The 26,895-nt window shown below is 44.3% G+C and overlaps 1 protein-coding gene across 2 annotated transcripts; it reads right to left on the reverse strand.

Annotated features, from left to right (window-relative positions):
- On the reverse strand, window positions 1-26,790 carry Ccnk (cyclin K). Of its 2 annotated transcripts, XM_075948460.1 has the most exons (12): window positions 26,454-26,557; window positions 23,940-23,971; window positions 16,710-16,957; window positions 16,200-16,281; window positions 14,445-14,576; window positions 9,479-9,584; window positions 8,650-8,707; window positions 7,819-7,988; window positions 7,228-7,520; window positions 6,483-6,516; window positions 3,945-4,019; window positions 1-1,276 (listed from the first exon to the last, which is right to left on the reverse strand). In XM_075948460.1, the coding sequence occupies exons 3-12, from the start codon at window positions 16,904-16,906 to the stop codon at window positions 651-653; spliced, it is 1,773 nt and encodes a 590-aa protein (XP_075804575.1). In that variant the 5' UTR covers window positions 16,907-16,957; window positions 23,940-23,971; window positions 26,454-26,557; the 3' UTR covers window positions 1-650. The 2 variants fall into 2 exon arrangements, with proteins under 2 accessions (XP_075804575.1, XP_075804576.1); XM_075948461.1 differs by lacking the exon at window positions 23,940-23,971 and having other exon boundaries at window positions 26,454-26,790.
- Window positions 26,791-26,895: the final 105 nt, after the last annotated feature.

Here is a 26,895-nt window from a genome sequence, read left to right on the forward strand (position 1 = left end):
GTAGTTTCAGGACTGGTTTTATTTGTGTAACTGACTCTCATTTGTAACCAAGATGGAATTCACAGTATGTTGTTACATTCACACTTAAAAAATATATCTCTATGTACAAGACTTTGCAAAGAGATGTAAACATACATTATTTTCCAAGTACACACCTCCTTTCCCCCTGGAGGAAAGGAGACAGCCATCCAGCAAGGCAGCCCCCTCCAGACGATAAGTGGGGCCCACCTCATCTACTAGGGCTACAGAGAGAAGCACTGAATGGAAGGGTAACAGTAGACAGGAGGGCACAGCTACGAAAAGTTGAGTTCCCAGGAAAAATAGGCACTGATTGCTAGAGGGAAAGTCACTCCTTACTGAAGCTATGTACTGAGCCAATGTGGCTACTTACTATCTTCACTAGTGTAAGTAACTCCGTGCAGGACAGATGGCAGCTGAGACTGGATGTGGTCACGCCACATCAGGTACTACCCAGGGTGCACTGTTCTCATTCCAGGCCTGGCTCTCCCATACTGTTACTGTCATATACAAGGTACCCTGCTGCTACCCACCCAATCTACTCTTCAAGCTGGTTGGAAAACTCTTGTTTTAAAACAAACAAACAAACAAAAAACCAACAACAAAAAAGCCCAAGGGAAAAAGGCGTCGCGTTATCTCATCCAGGCTGCCCGCCCTAGCCCCCCAACAGGCGGCATGCCAGGTGGGGGAATGGGTGGGGGGACAGGCGGCTGCCCACCAGGGGGAACAGCTGGAGGTGGGTAGCTGGCTGGTGGCAAACCCAAACCTGGAGGAGGGTGAGGAGGGACTGCATGAGCGGGAGGCAGGCGTGGAGGTGGGGGTGGGAAATTGGGGTTATAGGTTGGGGGAGGTGGAGGGTAGCCTGGGGTAGGGGGAGGAATGGTGGGTGGGGGAAAGGAAGCTGGGGGTGGAGGAACAGGAGGTGGAGGTGGATTGGGGGGGTAGACATGGGGGTGGTAGGGAAGGTGAGCAGGTGGGCCATAGGCTGGGGGGAGGGCACCATAAGAGGGACCCTCGGTCTTCATCATGGACTGCAGGCTCTGATAGCCTTCTCCTGACATGTAGGAACTGGTGGTAGACATCCCAGTCATGTAGCTGGAGGGCGGCGGGGGTGGAGGGCGATGCGGCAGTGGTGGGGGCTGGTGCACAGGGGCCGGGTGGGATGGAGGAGGAATCTGGACTTTGGGGAGGTCACTTGCTTCCACTGGACCAGTTGCTTCAGCCTCACCTAAGGCAGGAGCGAGAGGAGGCTTCCGATCTGTACAAGAGAGACATGTCAGTAGGAAGGCCCTGGGGACAAGAGGGTCAAGTAGATTTTAGGGACCCCTGGCAGCATAGGTAAGGTGCTGCCATCCTCCAGGACTATGTTACAGAAGAGTAAGGGGTAGTAACACCTCTGTGACTCAACAAGTCTAGAGGTCCTGCATCTGACCCTCCCCACAGGCCTTCTGCAACATCCCAATGATGCTGGGTCCCCTCCCTGCTCATACACACAAGGCATAAGCAGGCTCAGCCTCTCCTAGCACAGACAGGTGGGGGCTTTCTGCCTGTCTCTGTTCCCAAAGCCTGAGCTCTGTACATAAAAGTCAAACAAGAACCAGCACTCCACAAAAGTGGCATTTCTGCCTCTATTTTACTGAAAGAAAAACCAATCTCATTGACGTTTCGGATCCAAAGAATGGGTGTGTGGACAAGTGTGCTCAGAACAGACCACACACCTGTCCACAGCTGACAGCTATAGGTTCTAGTCCTCTAGTCCCCCAAAGCCTCCCAGGAGGCTCTGGCTTGGCCTGTAGTCCCGAGTCATGGCTGAACCACTGGAAAATGATACCAGAAATCCCCCCTCCCCAATCACCATGGCATATACACTCAAAAACTGTGTTCTGGGGAAGCAGAAATATGGTTCAAGAGTTAAATGCACTTGCTGCTCTTGCAGAGGATCAAGGTTCAGTTCCCAGTACCTACACAGCAGCTCACAACTGTCAGTAACTCCAGTTCTAGTGGATCCAATGCCCTCTTCTAACCCCAATGGGGACCAGGCATGAACATGCTGCACAGACATACATGCAGGCAAAACACTACACACACAAAATCAAGTGTCCCTTTATAAGGCCGTTCAGAAGGACAATCACAAACCTACTGGCTATGGAGCCCACTAAAGGAAAGTGAGGAGAAGAGCATTTCCAGCTCCTCAAGAAGCCGTGTGAAAGACGCTGGGCCCTAACTGGGCAGGCAGGCGGACATGGGATAGTGAAGGTGCCTGCCCCAAGCACCAGGGCACAGCCACACCACTGCTTTTCCCACGGCCCAGAACTGATACCTGCTTTACCCTGTTCCCACCAAGGTGAAGGCAAATAGAAGTTTGGCTTGGCAACAGATATGTCAGAGGGCCTCAGCTGGAATGATCAGCACCCACACTCTTCCCCCCAACAGAGGGCCAGATGTATTTGCTTAAAGTCCGAGGCAGACAAATGCCCCTTGGTTCCAGAGGCTAAGTGATTGTGTGCATTCAAACTATACCCTCTTAAAAAAAAAAAGGCCAGGTGGTGGTAGCACTTGCTTTTATTCCCAGCAAACTTGGGAGACAGAGGCAGGCAGATCTCTGTGAGTTCAAGGCCAGCTTGGTCTACAGAGTGAGTTCTAGGACAGCCAGAAATATTATACAGAGAAACCCTATCTCAAAAAAACATACCCAAACCAAACCCCCAAAATGAGAAAAGAAACTGACTACTGCAATCCTTAGCTCTGGCTTGTCCAGTTCTTGAGTATCTGCCCCCTGTGCTCTTCTGAGGTAGAGGTCTCACCTCTGTGTCACAAGCTGCTTCCATATAAGGCCCCCAAATGTCCTCTATGCCTGGCTATTGACTTTAGCATTTCTGCAGTTCCTAGAGCTCTGCCTTTCTCTAGCACTGATTCCTCCTCTGATCCTTCTTCATACACAGCTACCACAGGATCCCAGGGACCTTCTATGAGGGAGTTGACAGTAGCCTAGCTCACACACCCATCTTTGCTGCCACATCTCCCAGCAGAAGAGCAAGGGTTGCCAGGTAACACTTTCTCCAACCAGGGCCTTCTGAAGATGACCTGGCTCTGAGGTACTATCCCAGGCTGGTCTGCAGCCAACTGAGCGGGAATTCCTGTGCTCTGAAGGGAAGGGGTAGGATTTGAGGCATCTATAGTAACTGCTTTCTTTGCCTTGAGTGCAGGCAGTAACAACCTGCCGACTACCTTGGGCCCTCTATGTGTGCCACATCCCACCCCTGCTAAGCACAGCGCTGCAGACCACTCATTGAGATGCTATGGCTTTTAAGATGGGGACCTGGGATCGTGCTCCACACGGAACACATCACCTCCATTCTCATAGCACGTGGACACAGAGAAAGCTACTTGGCAGCTGTTTGCTGCAGGCATGAGCTCCACAGCTGGGCTAGTCATGCACACCACTGCCTCTCAGTATAGCTAACTGTCAGAAGTACAGGGCCCCTGGAATACAGCAGCTTTCCTGCGCCCATTTCTGAAAAGGTGTACAAGTAAAGAAAGCTGTCTGGGATCAGGGAACTCTATATCCTTTATGTTACACTGCAGTGACTCTCAACAATTGCTCATTATTCACAATCCACCAGGAAGATATCCTGCCAACAGGAAGCAGGTGAGAGAGACTGCAGCCTGAGAACAACTCTGTGCAGATGGGGATAAATGTTTCTCACATGGTAGGGTTTTCTCAAGAATTCATTTACTCATGTAGTTCAGTACTTCTGGGTGTGGCTGGTTAGTGACACGCCAAGCTTACACCATCTACAAATACCTATTGTGACTCTAGCAGTTTTGAAGGCTCCTAGTGCTCAGCTATCTCTGCAGGACCCTCCAGGTCATCCCTCCAGTAGGTGGTCCCAGAGATGCTGGGCAAGTGGTCACCAAGCACATACCTGGAGGCGGGTGTGCTGGAGGCAATGGTGGGTGAGTGGTCTCAAGTTTGGGAATTTTAGGTGGTGGTGGTGGTTCTAAAAAGAAAAAAGTGGATTAAAAAAGCCACTTACACCCTCTCAGGTAACTAAACCACACAAGCATAGAGCAAGGCATCCTAGGAGCAGGAAGAACAGCAGAGCCACAATGATCCCATCAACCCTGTTCAAAGGTACAGCACAGCTCAGACACCTCCTCAACATCAGGACCGGCTGACTGCTTCCTGTCAGCACACTGGCCTCTCTGTCACAAGTCCTTCAACAACTCGAAGGGACAGTGAGCACTCAGAATGCAGTATCATGTCACCAACCCCCCTGGGTGCCTACAAGAGAATCCTTCAAGTCTACTTTCTCACTCTCAAATATTGATTTCCAGCTGGCAATCTGTCAGCTGTGCATTAATAGTGGACAGCGGAGATCTGGAAGCAGAAGAGTAGATAGAACAGCACCAATCCAGGTGGATGGAGGCAGCTGCAGAGCCTTAGGGCAGATGCCTCACCACCAGTTCCCAAAGTATATGCTAGGTCACCAGAACAGGCTACAGAAGCCTAACCTTTAAGTAGGCAGGAAGCTCACGGCTGACCTTGAACTGTATCCTGCTTGTTTCTGGGGAGGCTTCTGTCCTGGAACTCAAGAGCAGCTTAGTTCTAGCCTCTCTATTGGTTTCTTTCCGACACTGCCGATCACTTTCTCATGGTTTCTGGTCACTGTCACTGGCTGGATTTAGGTCCAGATACTCTTCTGCCCCATCCTCTTCTTCAGCCTAGGGACTCTCTGTTTGGTAAAGGTGCATTCCTTCCCTTTCCTTGGCTTTAGATGTGGTAATCACCAAGCAGTCCCAAGGTGGCCTTGAGCTCAGAGTCTTTCAGCCTCCACCTCCAGAGGGCTGGGATAACAGGCTCAGCGGGCACAATTAACTGAAATTCTAGGTCCCGCCTCTCCTCTAGAATCACAGCCCTGACTCCCAGTAAGTGCCTGTCTTGACCTCCTCTCCCACTCTGGCATCACTCCCATCGTCCTCTCCACACAGCCAGGACAATTTCAGCTGTCTCCATGATAGTTGCCGCACAGCTGTGTGAAAGCCACACACCTTTCTAACAGCCAAGTGAAAAAGTACAGGCTGTTTTACTTCACTTACCCTAACACACCAACTCTTTATTTCAACATGTACTCAATATAAAATCCTAGTCATAACTTTTCCGTTCTCTTTTTTTAAACACTTTGAAATACTGCACTCAGGAGGCAGAGGCAAGTGGATCTCTGTGAGATCTAGGCTAGCCTGGTCTACATAATGAGTTCCAGGACAGTCAGAGCTACCTAGTGAGACCCTGTCTCAAAACAAAACAACAACAAACAAAACTAGAAGTAACAAACAAAAGCCTTGGAAGTTTAGTTTTGTGCTGGCAGTCTCCAGGGTGTGGCCACGTGGCTGATGTGACATGCTGTACAGCATGGGCACTACCATGTCAACAGTGCAGCCCACATCTCCCCTTCCTGCCTCATGGCCAGTGCCAAGGTGCTTCCATTATCTTTCCACACCTATTTATCCTATTCATTACCCTACTAATGCTGTCAGGAACCTGACCTCAGATGAGCTGCATAAAAAACCTCAACAGCTCCCAACAACTCTAGGTTCTCCATGTGGTCTCTGACCCAACCTGGGAATGAAAACCCATGCTTTCCATCCTATAAAAGGGTTCTTCACACACTAAGAGACTCCTCCTGTCTAGCCCTACTCTCTCAATTCTTTGCTTCCTGCATCCTTTCATCTCAGTGCTCTGGCTGCTCAGAGACAAGTCTTTCCTCCAGGGTCATGGTGGGCCAGCTTCCCTGTCTAACAGAGTCACATTTGCTTATCTTGACCATACACCTCATGGGCCACAGATCACAGCCCACACTGTTTCTTACCCTCAATGCCTATCCTATCATTGGAGCTAAAATTCATTCACCTATACTGAACTCATCCTTCTCCCAGAGAGGGGAGAAAATACAGTTTTAACTTGAAGACCTCACAACACTTTGATTTTCTGGAGCGCAATGACACCGACACAGGCAAATGACTCTAATTTCCTGTTCTTCAATCCTTCAGATTCTGTTTACTCTCATATTATAGCATATTAAGCAACTTGTGAAAAAGAAAACAAAACAGTGTTACAAAGGGCTTTGGCTTTCTTAAGCAGCTAGGATCTGTCCAGGGAGCACCTGTGTCCTCGGGCTGCCCACAGGCTCTCTGGCCCCTCACCGTCCAGGATGGCTCCACTCATCTCACAATAAACACCACTGCAGAAGCCACTCATTCAGGATTACACCTTTATACGCATTTCTAAGCACAGTTTTTTTTACTGCCAGTAATGTCTCCACTTTAATCAAAGTACAATCTAAAAATAGACAGTGTGGTGATGAGCACTCCTGCTGGCAGCTGGCAGACAAAGGTAGCCATGGGCGCTAAGGTTAAAGCTGCTCTACACCTGCAGACAAAGGTGAAACTGGAAGCCTGCTTACCTGCGGCTTTGTTCTCTTCCTTGGGAGAAACCACCTGTTAAGAAAGGAAGCACAACTGTGATTTGAGCCTAGTTTGGGTGATGAAGAGAACACTAACAGTGGCAAAACATGGCCTCTGGCAAGAAATTATTTGTGATCTGAAGTTGCAGGGTACACTATTGATACCTAGGAGGTCACCTCTACTTCTTCCCTTCCCCACAGAGTCTTCAGGCCCTTGGTGCATGCTAAGCCTAGGGGCTTCTGGTGGAAGCTCTGGAACAAATGGCTTCCTCCCCTGATAGACTGCTGACATGGGGAAGACAGTGCTCCGCCACCTGTGAACTTTTATAAACACTGCATGCCACACCACAACCAGGTTCCAACAGGTTTCAGAGCCTCCTGGGGTAAGAGAAGCAATGAGGCTGCAGCAGGACAGTGTCTCCTAGCTCTTTAAGGTCATTCATTAACTTCTGGATGCACAATCCACTAAATTTTGGTGGGTTCACCACTTGCCTTGGGTGTTGATGGGAGCCCTTAAAGAACTAGCGCTGGGCTGTGGTGGCACACGCCTTTAATTCCAGCACTTGGGAGGCAGAGGCAGGCGGATCTCTGTGAGTTTGAGGTCAGCCTGATCTACGGAGTGAGATTCAGGACAACCAGAGCTGTTACACAGAGAAACCCTGTCTTAAAAAACCAACCAACCAAACTAAACCAAACCAAAACAAATGGGACAAGCATCAAAGTGTGATGCTGCCGGCCCACTCACCACAGCCCGCTTTGCCTGTCGGGGAGGACTAGGCTGTGGGGACGGCTTCTTGGGCTGCTGTGCTTGCTGCTGCTGCTGTTGCTGCTGCTGCTGCTGCTGCTGCTGGGCCGACTGCTGGGAGTCCTTCTGCTGTGGTTGAGCTGCTTCAGAGCCTTGAGATGGCTGCGACTGTGGTACTTGTGGCACTTGTGGTGTAGGCTGAAGAGATGGGGGCTGCTGCAGCTGATGAGGGGTGTGGTGAGGCATTTGTTGTTTCCCTTGAGAGTAAAGATCCAGGATTTGGTGGCAGATGTCTAAATGACAGCAACAATTACATTTACCACAAACCAACATTTTAAACCAAATTTTACCTAGGAAAAAAAATCACCTCTGATTCTTACAAGAACTAATAAACAGCGATCACATTTCTTTGTTGTGCACAAAACTGGGTTTTATTTTTAGTTCATTAAGCTCTGTGCACCAACAAAGGAATATCATATTAGACAACCTACCTAAAGATGCTACTGAAAAACCAGGATAGCTACTGATCTGGGAAAGTCCATTCTTAGGACTTGGGGCCCACAGGAAAAGGAAGCTAGGCATGCCCAGTACCTTCCAGAACATCAACAGGGACATCTTGAACAAACTGTTCCCACCATCTTCTGTACATGGGCTTGGAAGTCCACTCTTGTATTTCAAATTTGCACAAACGTCCAGCAAGATACATTACTGCTACAGCTATGATCTCTGGCTCCCACTGCAGTGACAGGGTGGTGCAAAGACTGGATCAACAGGGAAAGAAAGCCATGGTTTGCATTGTGATATCTAACACTCATGACCAAATCAACACACAGAAATTAGATGTCATGTTTAGCAAGTAGACAGTTTGCTTAATTATCTACAAGAGCCAAATGTATTATACATTTAAGCCCCAAAACAAGCTGCTGTAAACCATGGTGACTGGCTTGCTTTTTAAAGGCACGAACTGCAGCATATTCAGAGACTGCTGAGCAACGTGACAGATGAGATCGGGCTGTGTCTTCTTTCTAGCTGCCGAGAACCCAGACAGTGTACTGTCTGCAAATGAAGTCTCATGGTTGCTCAAGCAGCCTGTCAGTCAGTCTCCAGATGCTTCTCTGCAGGCCAGAAGTGCTCTTGCCAGCAACTATAGTCACTGGATCATTAGGGACATTTAAAGTTCAGAAATCATCACAAGAAGCCAAACAGGCCCTAAGCAGTCCAGCATTCCCCGTCATTACATATTCTTCATTTTCCCCTCCCGTCACACTAATGCAACAGGGTCAAAGAAAGCCGTGTGGAGAAGCAGTTGACTTGGAGTCAGCTCTGGGCAAGTCAACTTTCTTCTACTTGGAGATGAGGGGTTTGCCCATACACCTCTGCATCCTTTAAAAAAGAATTCAACCAGCATCTGAACATGCATACCTGTCATTTACAAATGTCCATGCCATTTGAACCAATTTTTGAATTTTGTTTTTATCACCTAGAGATAGAAAAAAAGAGGTAAATTAATAGGAATAGTAGAAAAGATAATTCACAGGAAGTAAAAAGTATTCACTTAAAATCTACTGTGTGGGCCGGGCGGTGGTGGCGCACGCCTTTAATCCCAGCACTCGGGAGGCAGAGGCAGGCTGATCTCGTGAGTTCGAGACCAGCCTGGTCTACATAGCTAGTTCCAGGACAGGCTCCAAAACCACAGAGAAACCCTGTCTCGAAAAACCAAAAAAAAAAAAAAAAAAAAAAAAAAAAAAATCTACTGTGTGTCAGCAGAGCAAAGAGCTGTTGTTAGAAAATGATGACAAATGACATGGCTCACGTCCTACCTCCTGATATTCTCTCCATGACCTACGCTGAACGACCATTTATGGGAAATGTGGCTCCACGGCTAATTTTATTAGTCTATTTAAAATCCTGACTCATTTCCCTGTCTCCTATCGCTTGGCAACAGGATGACAGAACCTGTCTCTGCATAAAGGAAAAGCATTAACAGCTCCATTATTGCACTGTCTGAGTGAGCCATGGTCTGGTACATTATACAGGAACTTTCTGTTTTCTTTCCTCTTTTGAGAAACATAATCTGAGTACTGAGAAATTAAAAATATTTGATTTCAGAATGAAAAGTTTAAAAAAAAAAACACTTGGGGATGTGATTTCAAGGTAGAGCATTTGTCTAACATGCAAAAGTCCTGGGTTCCATCTGAAGCACTAGAAAAACCCAACAACAATACAACAGAAACCCCCTCTGTCCCCTTACCTTTGAGCTGCTTTGCGTATTTGAGCAGGAACTGGTATGGATGTTCCACCTGTAAATCAAACTTTATGGTCTGCAGTAAGATCCTCTCCAGCACCATGACTTCTTCCTGCACGGAGCAAACGTTCAAAGGGTTGAGAACTACCACACGTCTCTGCCTGTGCTCTCTTAGCTCTACCTTAGTACATGTTCTCTGCTCCTTCCTACCTCCACTCAGTCTTGGTGCACAGTGAAAATCTAAAAACTGAGAAACAGGTGGACAAACTAGTCAGAGACAACCTAAAAAAAAAAAAAAAACCCAGAAGCTTTTAGAGGCATTATTATGACAAATACACAAGGCACCTTTGAAAAGCAGGTCTTTAAAACCTGATTTTTAAAATTTATTGAGTAAATGTATGTGCATAGAAGGTGTGAGTGTGTGTGCTCATGAGTGTGTGCATGCCAGTGTATGCCTGGGTCAGAAAACAACTATGTAGCTCTGGTTTTCTCCACCCATCTTTATGTAGGTTTAGGTCCCTAGGGTTGCACAGTTCTAACTGCGCCATTGCAGTGGTTCCACTTTTGTTAGGAGTGAGGCAGGCTCTCACTCCAGCTCAGGCTGTCCTGGGAACTCACTCTGTAGCCCAGGTTGGGCTCAAACTCAAAGTGATCTCCTCTGTCAGTTTCCCACGTGCACGAATTACAGGTGTGATCCATCCCCTCTGTCAGCTTGACCTTTTCTTCATAGATCACTAAAAAAATGTATTCCCTCAGGATCTTCCACTGGATACTAACACGAGAGAGGACACTAGTGGTTCACAATTCAGAAGCTGTGTGCACAGGGAGATCCCGTGTGCACAGGCTTAATCATCTCCGAGCTTCACTCAGTTATAAAATACGCGGAATCAGATTTTCCTGTCTGAAATGCCGCCTCAAGTCTTAGCCACGGGAAGCTCATTCTTTGTTCACCACTCTTTCTCTCCTGGTGTCATGATCCGAGGAGGTCCAGGACTCAAAGCTGCTCTTTACAAACTGTAGGACTCTCGGCATGCACACCTCTGCTCCTGTAACTGGGAACTTACTGAGTTTATAGAGTGACTTGGGAAGTGGAGACGTTCCCAGCTGTGAACAGTTCCACAGTGTTCTGTTTTCTACAAGGCTTATTCTTTAGAGTTTTATCGCTATACATTGACCCTTTGTTCTTCATACTCTATTCAGCTAGTTGCCCACCACACAGCCTGATGACACCTAGCACTTACAGATACTGTGGTATTAGAGAGGAAGCTTGTTTGGCAAAAGAAAGGGCTTTGTGGAGGGTAGAAAATCTCTCATCATTAACTTCCACAAACACATGAGTTCTGGGAAGAGGAGATGGGTAAGTGGTTCTCACCTGCAGCATTTACATCATGGAATGCAGAAGATTCTCTAACATTTAGTATTCCCCATCACATGGCAAGTCTGAAGTTTTCTACCCTAGCTCCCAATGATCTCTCATGAAAGCTTTCTAAAATTTTAGCAACTTGCACACTGCAGTAAAACCTCCTTTTCTTGCCTATTATTATCATCAGTGCTGGCTTCCCAGAGGCACCAGCATTTCCTCTAAATGTAGAAATCATCTTTACTGAGTATGTCAATGACTTCCAGACTGTGACCCTTTAGTCTAACAAAGACAGCCCCAGGTCTACTCTTCCTGTGTCTCTCAGATATTCAGTTAATGGGGTAATTACAGGTCTCCATGCAAACACCATTCTGCAGGGAAGCTTTATTCAGCCTCTGCTTGTCTGTGCCTCTGGGCAGATTACTCTCAACGGCATCTTCAAATGATCTTTTATAGCATATACCATAGCTAACAGTCAGGTAAATGATTATGGGATTAAAATCTATCCTGCCAGTCCATTGTAAAAGCTACTATAGCAAAGACAACACCCTGTTTTGCAAAATGTTTTATGTCTAGTCTTAAGATAGAGGATGAAAAAAGTATCCTTCTAAATATGTAAAAAATTAGTATTGCTGGGAAAAACCGGTTAAAGCAAAGCTAGTACAGAAAGTCCCCCAGCTAACCACTTTACCTTTCTTGAATACTTACACTGCCAAAACAATTCTTTCATCTCTGCCTAAGGAAAATGTCTTCCCTGATTTTTCTGTCCTCTGATCTGGGTGTTTCCGTATGCCTTTTAGTTCCCATATCATGTCTGGGAGACTGTGCTTGACAGATAGGAAGGGGCAGCACTGATTACTTGGTCTTTCTTTTGATATTTATGCTGTTGAAGGTTAAGGGGGGGGGTGGGCTCCTCCAAAGCACCACACAATAGTGCACAGTTGCTATTATCAGGTGCCTTTGCCCCACAGTTGGCCCCAGATCTGTGACATCTTACCCTAACCCATCTTAGCCAAAAAGATCACTTGTCCTGCAGCCAAGGCTTGCCTGAAGCACATGATTAGCATGACTATTCAAATCAAGGATGTAAGATCTCACTGCTCTGTAGAAATCAGATATCCATGGACATAGAACACATTCTTCACAGGCACATTTTTAAAACAATAAAATTGCATTTCTGGTTATTGTTAATGTAGGTTTCGAGTAGGTTCAAATATTTATAAACAGGGTAACACATATAATTAAATTTGGGTCAGAATGATCCACAGTGACAACCCTTACAAAGCGTTAGTCATAACCACAATATGTAATCTGACTCTTATTAGTTCTGCAAAGCTATACGGAAAATAGATACATGTTTTATATACACATATAAATGTTGCTTTGATAAAAGAGAAGACAGTTGTTATGAGATACTACAAGGTAGTTAAGAAAGACAAGACCTGGCAGATTTGATAGCTCGTTAGGTAAAGGGGCTTGCCTGATATCAAGCTAACAACCCGAGTTCAACTGACCTCCAAACATGCACCATGGCACATGCACACCCCTTGCCTCCACCCCCAATAAATAAATATAACTTTGGGGGAAAAAGACCATTAATGATGTCAAGCATCAACACTCTAGCCTCATCTGAACTAGGATTTTTTTTTTTAAATATTTATTTATTCATTATGTATACAATATTCTGTCTGTATGCCTGAAGGCCAGAAGAGGGTGCCAGACCTCTTTACAGATGGTTGTGAGCCACCATGTGGTTGCTGGGAATTGAACTCAGGACCTTTGGAAGAGCAGGCAATGCTCTTAACCACTGAGCCATCTCTCCAGCCCCCCTGAACTAGGATTTTAAGTTTCTTCTAAAAGATTAATTTGTCCTTCAGTCAACAAGTATCTTGAATGTCTTTGATCAGACAGACACAGTCAGTCTTTGCTTGCATAGTCTTACAGCTGAGACAGGAAAACGAGTTATCTGCATGGTTACTGGGTAAGAATCTATATAATGGACAGAAAATTAAACTCAAGGTGGTAAGTGAAAGAAAACAATCTAAAATGGCTACTTGTATGATTCCTACTGTCATTACAGAAGATGGGGAAAACAGTAAAGTCTGTAGCTGTTATGGGCGGCAGGCCAAAAGGCAGAGCACAGAGGATTTGCAGGACCCATCAAGTATACAGTATAATACTGGCAGTAGATACCTATCCCATTTATCCAAATCCACAGAATGCATAAAACCAATGCCTGAACCTTGAAGATGAACTAGAGTTGGTGGTAAGGATGTGTTACCTCTAACAGACGTTCCATACTGCTGACAAGAGGAGAGGCTGTGTGTTGTGATGAAGGAGGACATAATAACTCTTGGTATGTCTACGTGGTTTGGCTCTGAGGCTAAAACTGACCTAAAATCCAGTAAACTGTTTGACTGGCCATTGTGGTCCATGCCTATAATTCCAGCACCTGGCAGGTAGGCTGAAGCAGGAGGATAAGGGGTTTAATATCCATGGCTAGACCCTGGCTCTAATTTAAGAAAAAAAAAAAAGCAACAGAACAAAACAACTTTGGAAAAAACTCCAAGTTATGGCAATATAAAGGTGATTAGCAAGTGCTGTGAGGGTCAGATGGGGCACAGAGGAAAACTGCTGCTGGTCCCCAAAGTACCACTGCTATATAATAAAAATGTGTACAATTATTTTAACACCATTTACTAATATCAGCAGGGGCTGGGAGAGAACAAGACAGAGAGTTTGAGCAGTATCAGACTCTAGAGATTTAAAAGTGCTACAAATATGGCACCTTCCACATTCTTAAGAAGCAAAGACATAGGGCAGTCAGAACACTCGGCAGGTAAAGGTGCCTGTTTCCAAGCCTGACCACCTGGGTCTGATGCCCAGTACTCCAGTGTGGACGGAGAGAAACAACTCCCTCAAGTTGTCTTCTGACTTTGAGAGGCATGTGCACGTACCATGTATGTGCCAGATATTTGATTACTGTGACTAACAGTTAAATGGTCAATAGCTAGGCAGGAGGTATAGGTGTGTCTTCAGGACAGAGAGAGCTCTAAGAAGAAGAAAGGGAGAGCCACCAGCCAGAGAGAGGAAGCAGGGAGTGTAGGAAGAGAGGTAAAAGCCATAAGCCACGTGGCAACACAAAGATGAATAAAAATGCGCTAATTTAAGTTATAAGAGCTAGTCAGAAACAAGCCTAAGCTAAGGCTGAGTTTGCATAATTAAATCTCTGTGTTATTATTGTTGTTATTTGGGAGCTGGATGGTGGAACAGAGACTCATTACATACATACACAGGCATTCACACAAAACAAATATAATAAAGAAACAAACACAACAGTGCCTATTTTCCTGAGTCAGAATCAAGCCAGCTGGGAATGGGAGTCTGCTGAATCCACTAGACATGCCGTCATTTTCAGACCTCTCAAGTGCTGTCCTCCTGCATATCAAGAGTACTTGGGCAAGTCTAGAACATAGGACCTCCCTTTACAAAGCCAGGCAGGCTTTTCCATAAGGTCTTCTTAGGAACCCAAGAACTGGCAGGCACAGTAGCTAGAGTCCTTGCCAACATTCCAGGTGGTAAGATCTGAAGGCAGAAAGTTCAGATTCTTACCTTTGGGTCATCTCCAAACTGGCCGAACTGGACATCATTTAATAAACTACGAGCTGTTTTGATGATATCTTTACATTTTTTTGGTGTTTCCTCTACTTTCCCAGCCAGAAAGAGACAACAAGCTCCTGTTACCTAAAAAAAAAAGAAGAAAGAAAAAATAAACATTCTTGACTGGTTAGCAGAGATCCCATGGGACAACATGAGAACATTCTGACTTTACAGTTAGCCAGTCTTCAGTCTCCTATCCATAGCTCATTGCAAAATCCCAGCACTCTGAAAGCTGGGAGGACATGCTACAATCCTAAAAACAAGTGGCCTGTAAACAAATTAAAATTTACCATCTTCAGACTATGGGGTGTGTGTGTGTGTGTTTGTCTAGGATGCATGGCACCGTGGATATGAGCCCCTAGCCTGCAACAAAAAGAAACATGATTTTTCGAAGATAACTGTCATGATACAAAGAAAATAACTGGAGGAACAAACTTCTGGGTCATTCCTTTCCCACTTCTAGATGGAAGGCCAACAGCTCAGTGAGCAGAGCCTGCTCTGGAAACAAGTTCAGTCTGTCAAGGCACACTTGGTTTCCTCCCTGCTGTGATCTAACGTGTGTACCTGTTCTGCTCCCCAACTTACGTGGTGAAACTAATCCCCAGAGTGCAGCTCTTAGGACTACTGCCCCCCTGAAAGAGGCCTGAAGCAGTCTGCTTCTCTCCACCACTATCTGAGGACACAACAAAAAGGCAGACTTTCTGTGAAGAATGGCCTCTCAGCAAACACTCCATCTGTCAGCACCTTGGTCTTGAACTCCCAACTTCAGGACTGAGAGGAATTATTTGTTTGCTATAAGTCACTTAGTCTAAAGTTTTCTGTTACATCAACCAAGAGGACCAAGCCAGAGACCCTCCAGTTGCTTCTGGGCCTCTTCAATTCCACACAACATGCAATTCTGATTGCGCTAAATGTTAGATACTCTGCCAGTGGATAAAACTGACACTGACACGACCTCCTTCAAGAACCATACAAGCCAACAAGAAAAACAGGCACTAAAGGCTTATTATGGTCTGACTCAGCTTACTTTCTCATCTAGGGTCCCTTTTTTAAATTTTTAAATGTTTTTTGTTTCATGTATACCAATATTTTGCCTGCATGTCTGTATGTGTTAACAGATGCATGTTGGTGCCCTTGAAGGTCAGAAAAGGGAGTCATATCCCCTGAAGCTGGAATTACAGGTGCTTGGGATTGAAATGGGGTCTTCTCTAAGAGCAGCATGTACTCCTAGCCAGCCAAATGAAGTTCTTGACTGATGACTGGTCATCAGATTGTGTGCTTCCTTTTGCACCTTCTCAAGCTGTTTCTTTTAGACTGCTGTCCTAGCCTATACCAGCCCTTGTACATTTAAAACTTAGCTTTCTCCTGGCACTCTCTCGCTTGCACAGTTAACTTCTTAGGTATAATTAATATCCCCCTTGAATAATACTGTCGTTTATACACCTAAGCTATGGTTTTACTTAAACCCAAGTTTATCTCGTAAAGGATAACAATTAAGTAAACTGTTATATAAACTGTAATTAAGACTGTAGTCCAGACTGACCAAAAGAAAAAAGATTTCAAGAAGGTTAATTGGAAAAAAACAAAATTAAAAATGGAATTTATGTTTATCATGTACCACATAAAAATAAGCACTTTTCTGAAAATAAGCTGGAAAGACCCATTAGCCAGTAAGTAGAGATAGTAGCACATGAGAGTTACACTTACATATCGTGGAAATTGCTTGAAGGAATGAAACATATAGAATCGATGAAAATAAATGATTCCAGTTGCCAGGGTGTCATAGTGTCTGTTGTTCTGGTTAAGGATTTGTCTAGGAATGGCTACACGTTATGTTCTTAGCAATTCAGAGATGCAATAAAGACAGACAACACCAACAAAATCAGCCATCAAGTAAATGGGTGGGAATCACAGGGTATCAGAATTCTAGTGTCAGACTGAGTACCAAAAAGATTTGTAATTTAGCAAGCCATTAGAAATACTTGAGATGTGATTTTACTGGGGCTGCTTTTCTTCCTCAGTAACCATTTGCTCAACAGCTGAGTCAACACATTTAAATGATAAGACAGAGACAGAATCCCTAATAGCCAATCAGACAACTTTGACATCAAAGGTACTGAAGACCCATGCTAGTCTCTGACAAATGACGGCATTGTCTACAGCAGCTAATCTAATTGAGAGCTTATTCACGACAAATCCTACAGAGACTCAGGATACAACCCCAAACGTGTGCCCACATCAAAGATGAAGCGAGCCCCCTCTCGGCGGTAACGGGCTTCAGTGGCTGGATCAAGTCCTTCAAGTTGTGAGGGTGTATGTGCCAAGTCCTTCTTATCCCAGTACCAACATGGTTTTGTGTGGTCCAGGTTTGCTGATGTAACTGAAGGGCTTGAATTTTCTTTGTTCTCCTTCATTTATTGAAGTAGTTTTGTTCTTCCTAAAAGGGCCTCTGGAATGTTACAATCCTAAGAGAAAGAAGAAAAGATGCAAAAAGGATACCACACTATTAATAATTCCAATCATAGATAATCCATAACCATACAACATGGCTGATGCAGGACTCTTCAACCCCCAACATGCTACTGATTACTGATTACAGTTCAGGGTATCTATCCTTTCCAAGGGCAATTTGACACATAACCTAATCAACTCCAGTACTGATAAATCTGACTTAATAGTGGTTTAGGACAGCATTCCATACCCTGAATTCTAAAGGGTTAAAGTTAAACACAATTTTAGAGGAACTAAAGTACACCCTGCTTCCTTCCTGCCTTGCTTTTTTTTTGACACATGGCCTCTGTTGCTGGTTTAGATTCCATTCTTCAGTACAATCTGGGTCTGTCTGACATGCTATGTTCATGTTCCCATATTACCCATCTCCATAATTAGCACCTACTGGTCAGATTCCCCAGTTTTTCTTGACTTCACTTATGAATGTCATAGGATTGGTTTAACTCACACCTACACACCTCTCAGGCATGCAGCTGTACAGTACTGTGGGGAATGGGCAGGAGGCTCCATGAGGAAGCATTTCCTTTAGAACCTTCTAGGAGCTTACCCAAGGCTACCACAAGTCAATGCCTTGTAAAGTGGCTCGAAAGCAACGTTTTAACCCTGGCAGCAGAAGAACTCCAAACGAGGCGGTGGAGTCAGGCAGTCAAGTGAGCAAAAGCCCAGTTTCTGGCTCAGACCAGAGGCCCACCATTGCATCTAGAGGCCGACTTCCAGGGCCGGTATCATCTCTGGTGGGAAAGCTGACAATGGTAGGGCATAGCATTCTGTTTTTGGTGCCTGGACTGTTCTAAAGGGAATCTAACCTTTTCTCCAGCTGGAAGAATTAAGCAGATAGATGGAGAATGCATCTGTTTGAGCTTGTTATTCAAATGCTCGTGTTGGGGACTGACTGGTGACTCAGTGACACAGCTAAGAAAGCCTCAGAAACCATTCTACTGAAACACCCTTCTTACCTTCCAACTGGCAAAAACCTGAAAGTTTAGCAATTTACTGTTGGCAAGGCAGGGAGAAGCTGGTGGTCTCCTAAGTTGCTGGTGTGAGAATAAAATGGTACAACTATCGCAGAGAGAAAACCAGCAATATCCAACAAAGACACACGTATTTGCTCTTTGACCTAGTAATCCCACTGCTAGGAATCTTCCTGGAGACATCACTCCACACCACCCCAAACATGCAAACATATGCACAAAATAACAACTCAAACAGTCAAAAGAAAAACAGGGCCCAAAGAGATGGTTAATGCTGGCTGCTCTTCCAGAATACTGGGATTCAAGCTGTCCCAGCACTCACATGGTGGCTCACAACTGTCTATAATTCCAGTTTCAGGGGATCCAAAACCCTCTTCTGGCCTCTTTGGGCACTGCATGCATGTGCCACACAGACACACATCCAGGCAAACACTCATATACATATAATCTATAAATAAAATAAACCATCTGCTAGCACTGGTAATAGCTACCATTAAAAAAAGTAACTGCATCTTAACATGTTCAAACTTAGCACTGCTAAGAACTTTGCCACTGTGCACTTTGTGATGGGATGCAAGAATGAATAACCACACCTGTCTACCTACTCAGTATCCTTGCCTCCACAGGTATCACCTATACCTGATCATGCCTTTAGACCCAATTTCCAGCTCAAAATAAGTGGTGCTGGTGGTGGTGGGAGCAAGTTAAGTGGCACAAGGGAGCTATTAGTCACATCCCAAGGTGGGGTGTGAAGAAACACAATTTGGAGGCTGGGCAAGCTGGTGCACACCTTTAATCCCAGCAGTCAGGAGGGATGATCTGGCCTAGTCTACCCAATGAGTTCCAGGACTACATAGAGAGACACTGTCTTAAAAGATAAGTAAATAAAAAATAAACATGATTTGGGCTCTTTAAAAATGTTATTATGAGAAAGCAAAGTGGCAGGGGGGAGGTATAGTAAACAAATGCAATGTGTAAGCCTTGATTAAATGCTGTTTTATTAAGCTATAAAAAATTGAGAAATTTAAAATATGAACCATGTATAGAGAATAATAATTACTGTTATTTCTTAGGGACAAGAAATATTTACTAGATTGTAATCACAGGGACAAAAAGCTAAGGCACTTCAGGGGAAGTGCCATGCAAGGTACTTTAAGTACAAGCACACAGCAAACATGGCAAAACACTCACGTGGTCATAATCAAGTAGTCACATGTGCTAGTCTCTGACACGACAGTGAGGTGCTTAGGGGGTCCTTATATTAGCTTGGAATCCTTCAGCAGCCAGAAACACCTGCACATTTGTGTGCAGTGGTTTACAAACCAAACCACTTAAACAGCATTACAGCATACAAAGGACAAGTGCAGTTCTGGTGACTGCCAGTCAGAAATTGCCTAGTTCCAGAAGCTCTTCACATTCTCCTAGTCACCACCCACGGGCCTGCCCGCCACCCTTTAGTTTTTGCCCTCAGGACTGTACAGATGTCCAGCAACATGGTTATACTTGCTTTCTTTCGCACACCAGGACTTGTGGGCTCATCCCCATCATATGATGCAACTATAATTACTGTATTACAGTGGTTCAGAGAGTTGTGGGGGCACTACTGCAGCTAAGAATGCTGCTCAATGACCTACAGTGCAGAGAACCACCACCAATGAGGAAGCAGGTTTTTTTTTTTTTTAATTCATTCTCTCTCCCGAGATGGGGTTCCTCTGTGTAGGAAATTATTCTGTGTTCTGGAATAACTTGCTATGTAGTCCAGATCTGCCTGCCTCTGCCTACAAAATGCTAGGATTAAAGGTGTGGGCTACCACACCGACTTTCTTTTCTTTTTTTAAAGATTTATTAGATATACAGTGTTCTGTACTGCCTGTATGCTTGCAAGCCAGAAGGGGGCACTAGATTTCATTATAGATGGTTGTGAGCTACCAAGTGGTTACTGGGAATTGAACTCAGGACTTCTGGAAGAGCAACCAGTGCTTCTAACCTCTGAGCCATCTCTCTAGGAAGTTTGACATGCCAGTGCTGACACTGAGGAAGTGTTGCATGGTATTTTTTGAAAAGACTTTATTATTTTAAATTATTATTTTTGTTGTTGTTGTGTATACTCATGAATAAAATACCTCTGAAGACCAGAGGCGTAGAATTCCCTGGAACTGGAGTTATGAGCCACTACATAGGTGTTAGGAACTGAATTCATGTTCTCTGTAAGAGCATAATGCTCTTAACCACTGAGTATCTTTCCAGTTCCACTGTGCAACAAGTTCCTCTATAGCTTTAACACACTTGCCTTCTGCTGTAGATGAACACTAGAATGTTTCTAGGTCCTGATATTGATCAATTTTCACAGTACCTGGCCAGCTGGTTGAGGGAATCAATGTCTTAGCGCTCTTTCATTTACTCAGGTGCACTTCTTTACCTGACAGGTCTATATGCCCACACCCATTTACACATTTGCTGAGCATTTCCTATGAGCCAACCTCAACAACACAGCAGGAACACAGACAAGCTTTATTCTTCTTACATGTTTACATTAGTGGGAGAGACAGAAACAAAACACGGAGGGCAAGAGAGAAAGCTGGTTTTGCTGGGAGGCAAGAGAAATTTTTCTTTAATCCCAGCCCTCAGGAGGCAGAGGCAGGCGGATCTTTGTGAGTTCGAGGCCAGTCTGGTCTACAAGAGCTAGTTCCAGGACAGGTTCCAAAGCTACAGAGAAACCCTGTCTCAAAAAACAAAACAAAAGAAACAAAAAAGATCTGAGGAAAGACTGAGCCTGGACTTTAGGGTATCCTTCATGGGGACCTTTGCTCTCTGAGCCCGTGTTGGGTTTCTCACTTACATATGAATTAGCTGTGAAGCTCTGCTGATAGACAGAGGAGTGGAGAGCAAAACGGGCCTGGGGAGAACTCTGATGGGCTTTAGGAAGAGTCGCCAAAAGCAAGAAAGGGAAGGGATGGTGCAGAATTAAAAGAGTTTTCATCTTTAACCCCACAAGAAATGAAGGGGAAATAGACTGAAAACAGAGGTAGCAATCAAGAGTTGCATACACTGAATGAAAATTAAAGGATAAGAGTCAAGGTATTCAAGGGGCTAGAGAGACAGCTCAGCAGTTAGGAGCATTGGTTGTTCTTCCAGAGGTCCTGAGTTCAATTCCCAGCAATTACATGGTGGGTCACAACCATCTATAATGGGATCTGGTGCCCTCTTTTCTCTCTCTGCAGGCGTCTATGCAGACAGAGCACTCATATACATTAAAAATATAAAAGTCAAAGTATTCAAATTGGCAGTGAGTTAAGAACACTAAAAACAGACTCTGTGGTGATGGTCACACATCTTTGAATATAGTAAGAACTACTGATTTGTATACTTTAAATATGTAATTCTGTTTGACATGAATTAGACCTCAATAAGGTAGATTCAAACACACAAAAGAACATTCTTAGAAATGGAAAGAGGGAGAAAGAAACCTAAAGAGGGCACTACAGAATGAACAAACTATGAAATAGCTAGAAACTTTTGTTGTTGCTGTTTTCTCTTCCAGCATAGAGAAGAATATTTGCAGTCTGAAGAAAACCCCTACATGATAAAAAAGCCTTAAGAAAGAGCAAACTGGTCAAGGAATAAAAAAGGAAGGAAGGAAGGAAGGAAGGAAGGAAGGAAAGAAGGAAAGAAGGAAAGAAGGAAAGAAGGAAAAGAGAAAAATCAACACAGAAAGGAAGTCCTTTCCCGGAGGAGGGAAGAAAAGTTAAAAGTTAAAGGAAGGTAGTGACAGGTGATACATTAGGGGGCGGAAGTAGCTCCCCAAAAGAATACCTCAGGGCAGCAGCACAACTATGAGAAGCAGCACAGAGTTGGGTGGGGGAATAACCCCGTGGGGAGATGAGGCTGGAAAGATCTCACAATACATGTAGAAAAACCATACTTGTTCAGGTTTATAGTATCTTGATGTAGTTGGTCACACTTCATACCAACAGTGCACCTAACAGCACTGAGTATTTGCTACCCTTCATTCATTAATCAGACTTTAGTTTAGGAGCTGGGCGGTGGTGGTGCACGCCTTTAATCCCAGCACTCGGGAGGCAGAGGCAGGCGGATCTCTGTGAGTTCGATACCAGCCTGGTCTGCAAGAGCTAGTTCCAGGACAGGCTTCAAAACCACAGAGAAACCCTGTCTCGAAAAACAAAAACAAAACAAAACAAAACAAAACAAAACCCAACAGACTTTAGTTTAGAAAGCAGCTTATACACCACCGAATATCAGAAACTGGTGTTCACATAATTCTTACAGTCTTCCGACTTGAAGCTAGCTATGTAGCCCAGGCTGGCCCAGAACTCACAATCTGGGGTTACGCCATACCTTGTACACCCCTCCTTTTCTTTCTCTTCTTTGAAACAGGGTCTCTGTCTACAAACCCCTGGTTGTCCTGGAACTTACTATGAAGACTAACTAGGCTGACCTCCAACTCACAGAGAGCTACTTGCCTTTGCCTCCTAAGAGCTGAGATTAAAGGGGTGTGCCTCCACTCCATTTTTGTTGTTTGTTTTTAATCTCGTTACTTTACTGTACATTTAATTTCAAAATTTACGTGTGTGTGTGTGTGTGTGTGTGTGAGAGAGAGAGAGAGAGAGAGAGAGAGAGAGAAAGAGAGAGAGAGAGAATTTGAGTTGGTTGGTTAAGAAGCTATGATCCAGAAACTTTGTAGGTCACAGCTCAAAGTTTTCAGTAACCATGTCATACAATGTTTTATTTTTCTTTTTTTTTTCAAAAAAAGATTTACTTATTTATTATGTATACGGTGTTCTGTCTGCATGTATGCCTGCAGGCCAGAAGAGGGCACCAGCTCTCATTACAGATGGTTTTGAGCCACCATGTAGTTCCTGGGAATTGAACTCAGGACCTCTGACAGAGCTCTGGTTCTTAACATCTGAGCCATCTCTCCAGCCCCACACAATGTTTTCTTAGTCTCAGAATTTATCACTGAGAATTTGAAGTTAATGGAGCCAAAGAGATAGCACAGATCATATAGAATTACCAAGTAAATTAGGCAGAGGCTGATTTGCTGATTCTAAGATACCACACTTAATCTGCATACTACTTTGTCTCATAAATGCATCACTGCATCGTCATACAATAATTTCATCAAGACAGCTCTTCCTCTTAGAGCAGCTGAGATTCTGTAAATTTAACCATTTTTAGTAAGTTACACTCTATCAGTTTGGGTCTATTATTTGCTTTTACAAACTCTGTAGAGCTAAGGATTTAGCTTATAGTGGAATGTTTTGTCTAGCATGCCAAAGACTTAGACTCAACTCTTAGCCCTGCTGCAAAGAAAAATAAACAGCATTGCAGTGTCATCTATCATGCTACTTATATTTACTACATTGTCTGTGTGCATTTGTTAACTTGAGAAGCACAATTATTGTAAAAAAGATTTTAAATTATGTGCATGCACATGTGTTTGCGTGTGATTATGTGCAGGTGCCAGCACAGGCCAGAGGCTGGAGCTTAACAGTAGGTTGTGAGTCATCTAACTTGGGTGCTGGGAACCAAACTTGAAACCTCTGCAAGAGCAGCATGCATTTTTTTTCTTCTTTTCTTTTAAAACACCTACATTCCATAGGAAAAAGTTTTGCTTTTTTAAATTTTATGTGTATGGGTGTTTTATCTGCATGTTTGTTTGTGCACTAAGTGCATGCCTGGTACCTTTGGAGGTCAGAAGTGGGTGTCAGATCCCCTGGCATTAAGAGTTACAGATATTTGTGAGACACCTTATGTATGCTTAAAATTTAACCTGGGTCCTCTGAAAGAGCAGCAGTACTCTTAACCACTGAGCAATCTCCAGCTCCTGGTTGAGTCTTTACCTCTGAGCAATTTCTCCAGAAGGGAGAACTGTGGTTCTTAGATACTTTGTTTGTGATTCAAATATTTATCTGAGTTAGAACAAGACTAGAGTCCTGTAGCTTACCTCTGAGGATCTTTCTTCAGGCCAACATCAACCTGCCAATCAACAAGTCTGGTTTAGTAATATGAACACAAATCAACCTAACTGTATCTAACGATATATGTACTTCTTGTACTTACTAGGCTATAGACTATTTTATTTTTAGATGAAACCTAAATGCACTTATGTTCAGCCACCCACTATTTACTACAGTGGAACAAACTCCGTGTATGCATGTGTGAGAGTGTGGTCTCCTGTGTGGGGCTATGTAGAGGCCAGACGATGACATAAGGATGTCTTCCTCAATCTCTGAGACAGGGTTTCTCACTGAACCTGCAGAACAGTTTCAGCTAGGTGGGCTGGCCTGCCACTGATGTAGCAGGATCTGCCTATCTTGTAACACTGGACTTACAAGTGTACCATGAAGCCCAACTTTTTATATGGTGCTAGGAGTCTGAACTCTGGTTTTAGTGCATGTATAGAAAGTGCTTTACCATAGAGCCATCTCTCCAGTCCCATTTTTATATGTATTTTTAGAAAGATTTATATATTTTTTTCATTTATGTGTATATGTATGTTTGTATATGCTGTATGTGTGTAGGTTCCAGTAGAGGATACTGGATTCCCTGTGGCTGAGATTATAGGCTGCCAGGAACTGCCTGTCATGGGTGTTTAAGAACTAAACTCAAGTGCTCTGAAAGAACAGTAAGTACTCTGAGCTGCTAAGCTATCTCTTTAGTCCTAGCTCCACCCTTTAACAAAAAAGAAATGTAATGTACATTACTTCCCTTTTTCTTTCTGAAGTCCAATCACTCATCAGTTTTTACATCAAAGAGATAGCTGATCTTAAGAAAATTTCAGTAGTGTACCAGCTTTTCCTGTAGCTCTCCATCATGAACTGTATTTGTAGATATTCTCCAAAGCTCTGAACAATGTTACAACATTGATATTACTACATACTGTAAATGCTACCTAATTCACCTGACTTAAGTACTATGAATCAGGCCCGGTGGTGATGACAGCACTTGGGAGGCTGAATCTCACTGAGTTCAAGGCCACCCTGTCCAGAACAGGCTCCAAAACTACACAGAGAATCCCGTCTTGAAAAACACAAAAAAGCCCCAAACAAAACAAAAAAACAAAGCAAAGCAAAACAAACAAACAACAAACAAATAAATGAATTAGATTTAACCCAACTGGGGTATCGTTTAAAAATTCTTCAATTTAATTCCTTATCCAAGTTTAAAGAACACAGCAGAGAACTTTCTTCCTCTTTTAAATATACTTAGTGAGCTCACTGCATTCAAGCATCATCTCCTAAAACAAGCTCACTCACTTATGTCAAAATCATGATCAACTAATAATATGCCTGAATAATACATTAAAATACACAAACACCAGAAAAAAGGAGAAAACCCCTAAAACCAATTCTACTCACCACAGGTAATGATTCCTTAGCAAACAAGGATCTTGGCAACACTAACAACTTTAAGTGTCATATAATGGTCTAGGTACTGGGGCTTGAAACCTCTAAATTTTCATGGAATCATTCATAGAAATGTGTTATGCATGCCCACAATAACAAGGTGCTGCCCAGTTATTCTTTAAAAAACAACATATATCAAGATATCACCAGGATCAAGTTTGTCTTAAAAACATAAAAAGCAGTCTTTTTAGCCCAGACTCGTGGCACCTGTCTTTTAAAATCCCAGCACTCTGAAAGCAGACGCAGGAGGAGCTCATTGAGCAGAAGGCCAGCCTGGTTTACTGAGAGAGCTTTACACCAGCCAGGATTACAGAGGGAAACCTTGTTTAAACAAACAAATAAAAACAACAACAAAAATCAAAGTCAGTCTGTAGTAACAGATCTTACAATCAGTCTGTTTCTCACATCGGATGACTTATGACAAGGTCCGTTTTATTGGCAGTCCAAAGTTAGAAACACTACCAAGTATACGTTATGCATGTAAATTGTTTAAAAATTTCAGATAAAAATAACGCTGCATTTCGCAATTTACTAAAGATCAATTCCCCTATCAACAAGCCAAGCCAATCACCCAGGAGAGGATGATGCTAGATAAGAACGAGACTATCTGAGGAAGTCTCCTTTTCTTCATTCTTAGTCCTACGCTTGTCCACGCTCCAAGAGCCGTGAAACGATCTCCAAAATCTCAATCTTAATTAAGAGAAGAATCTTCATGCCGCGAGAAAGCAGAGATGATTGGGTCAGTCCCCGGCAGGGTCTGGGCGTGTAAACCCCCCGTCCCCCTTTTCTCACCAGCTAAAACCCACCCCAAAAATCGCAAACACCTTCTCCTCTGGGAGGTCGGCAAGCCGCAGACCCTCTCCCGAAGCTCCCTCGCCTCCACCCAGCGTCGCACGCTAATTTCAACGTGCAGCAGGGATTAGAGGAAGGAGGGTGGCGGAATCCGGGAAGTGGGACGCTTCCACACAAACCAGGAAGTTGCACAGACCCTACTCGGACCACCAGGCGCACGGAAGGTGAGCGGCGCCGCCCGCGGCCAGCTAGATACTCACCTTTCGCCTCGGGCAAACCCCTTAGCGACGTCTCTCCTTCCTGATAGCAGCCATATTGGATGCGGAATGTCGGCAAACTACGTCATCACCCTGCGTCTAGTGACGCTGGAAGCGGCTGGAGGGGCGGCGAAAGTCAGGTGCCCTTCAACCAATTAAAAGAGAGTAAAAGAAAAAAAAGAGTAACAAGTCTTTCGTCACCTCCCTGCCTAGCCCGTAGCTCTGTGGACGGCCTCCTGGAGGGGGAAGGGAGCCACTCGAATCGGCCCTCCCCTCTGCCCCGCCCTCATGGAGAGAGGGAGTTCGGGAGCAACCGAACCTGTTAACGGAACTTGGGCCTGAAGGCGGAGCCTGGGCTCCGGTCGTTCAATCACAGCGCCATCATGGGTGAAATCTAACCAATTGCGTTCTTGAATCTGGCTCCGCCCCCGTAACTGCTGCCCAA

The sequence above is a fragment of the Microtus pennsylvanicus genome, chromosome 14 (genome assembly GCF_037038515.1).
Source record: "Microtus pennsylvanicus isolate mMicPen1 chromosome 14, mMicPen1.hap1, whole genome shotgun sequence".
NCBI classification, from domain to species: Eukaryota; Metazoa; Chordata; class Mammalia; order Rodentia; family Cricetidae; genus Microtus; species Microtus pennsylvanicus.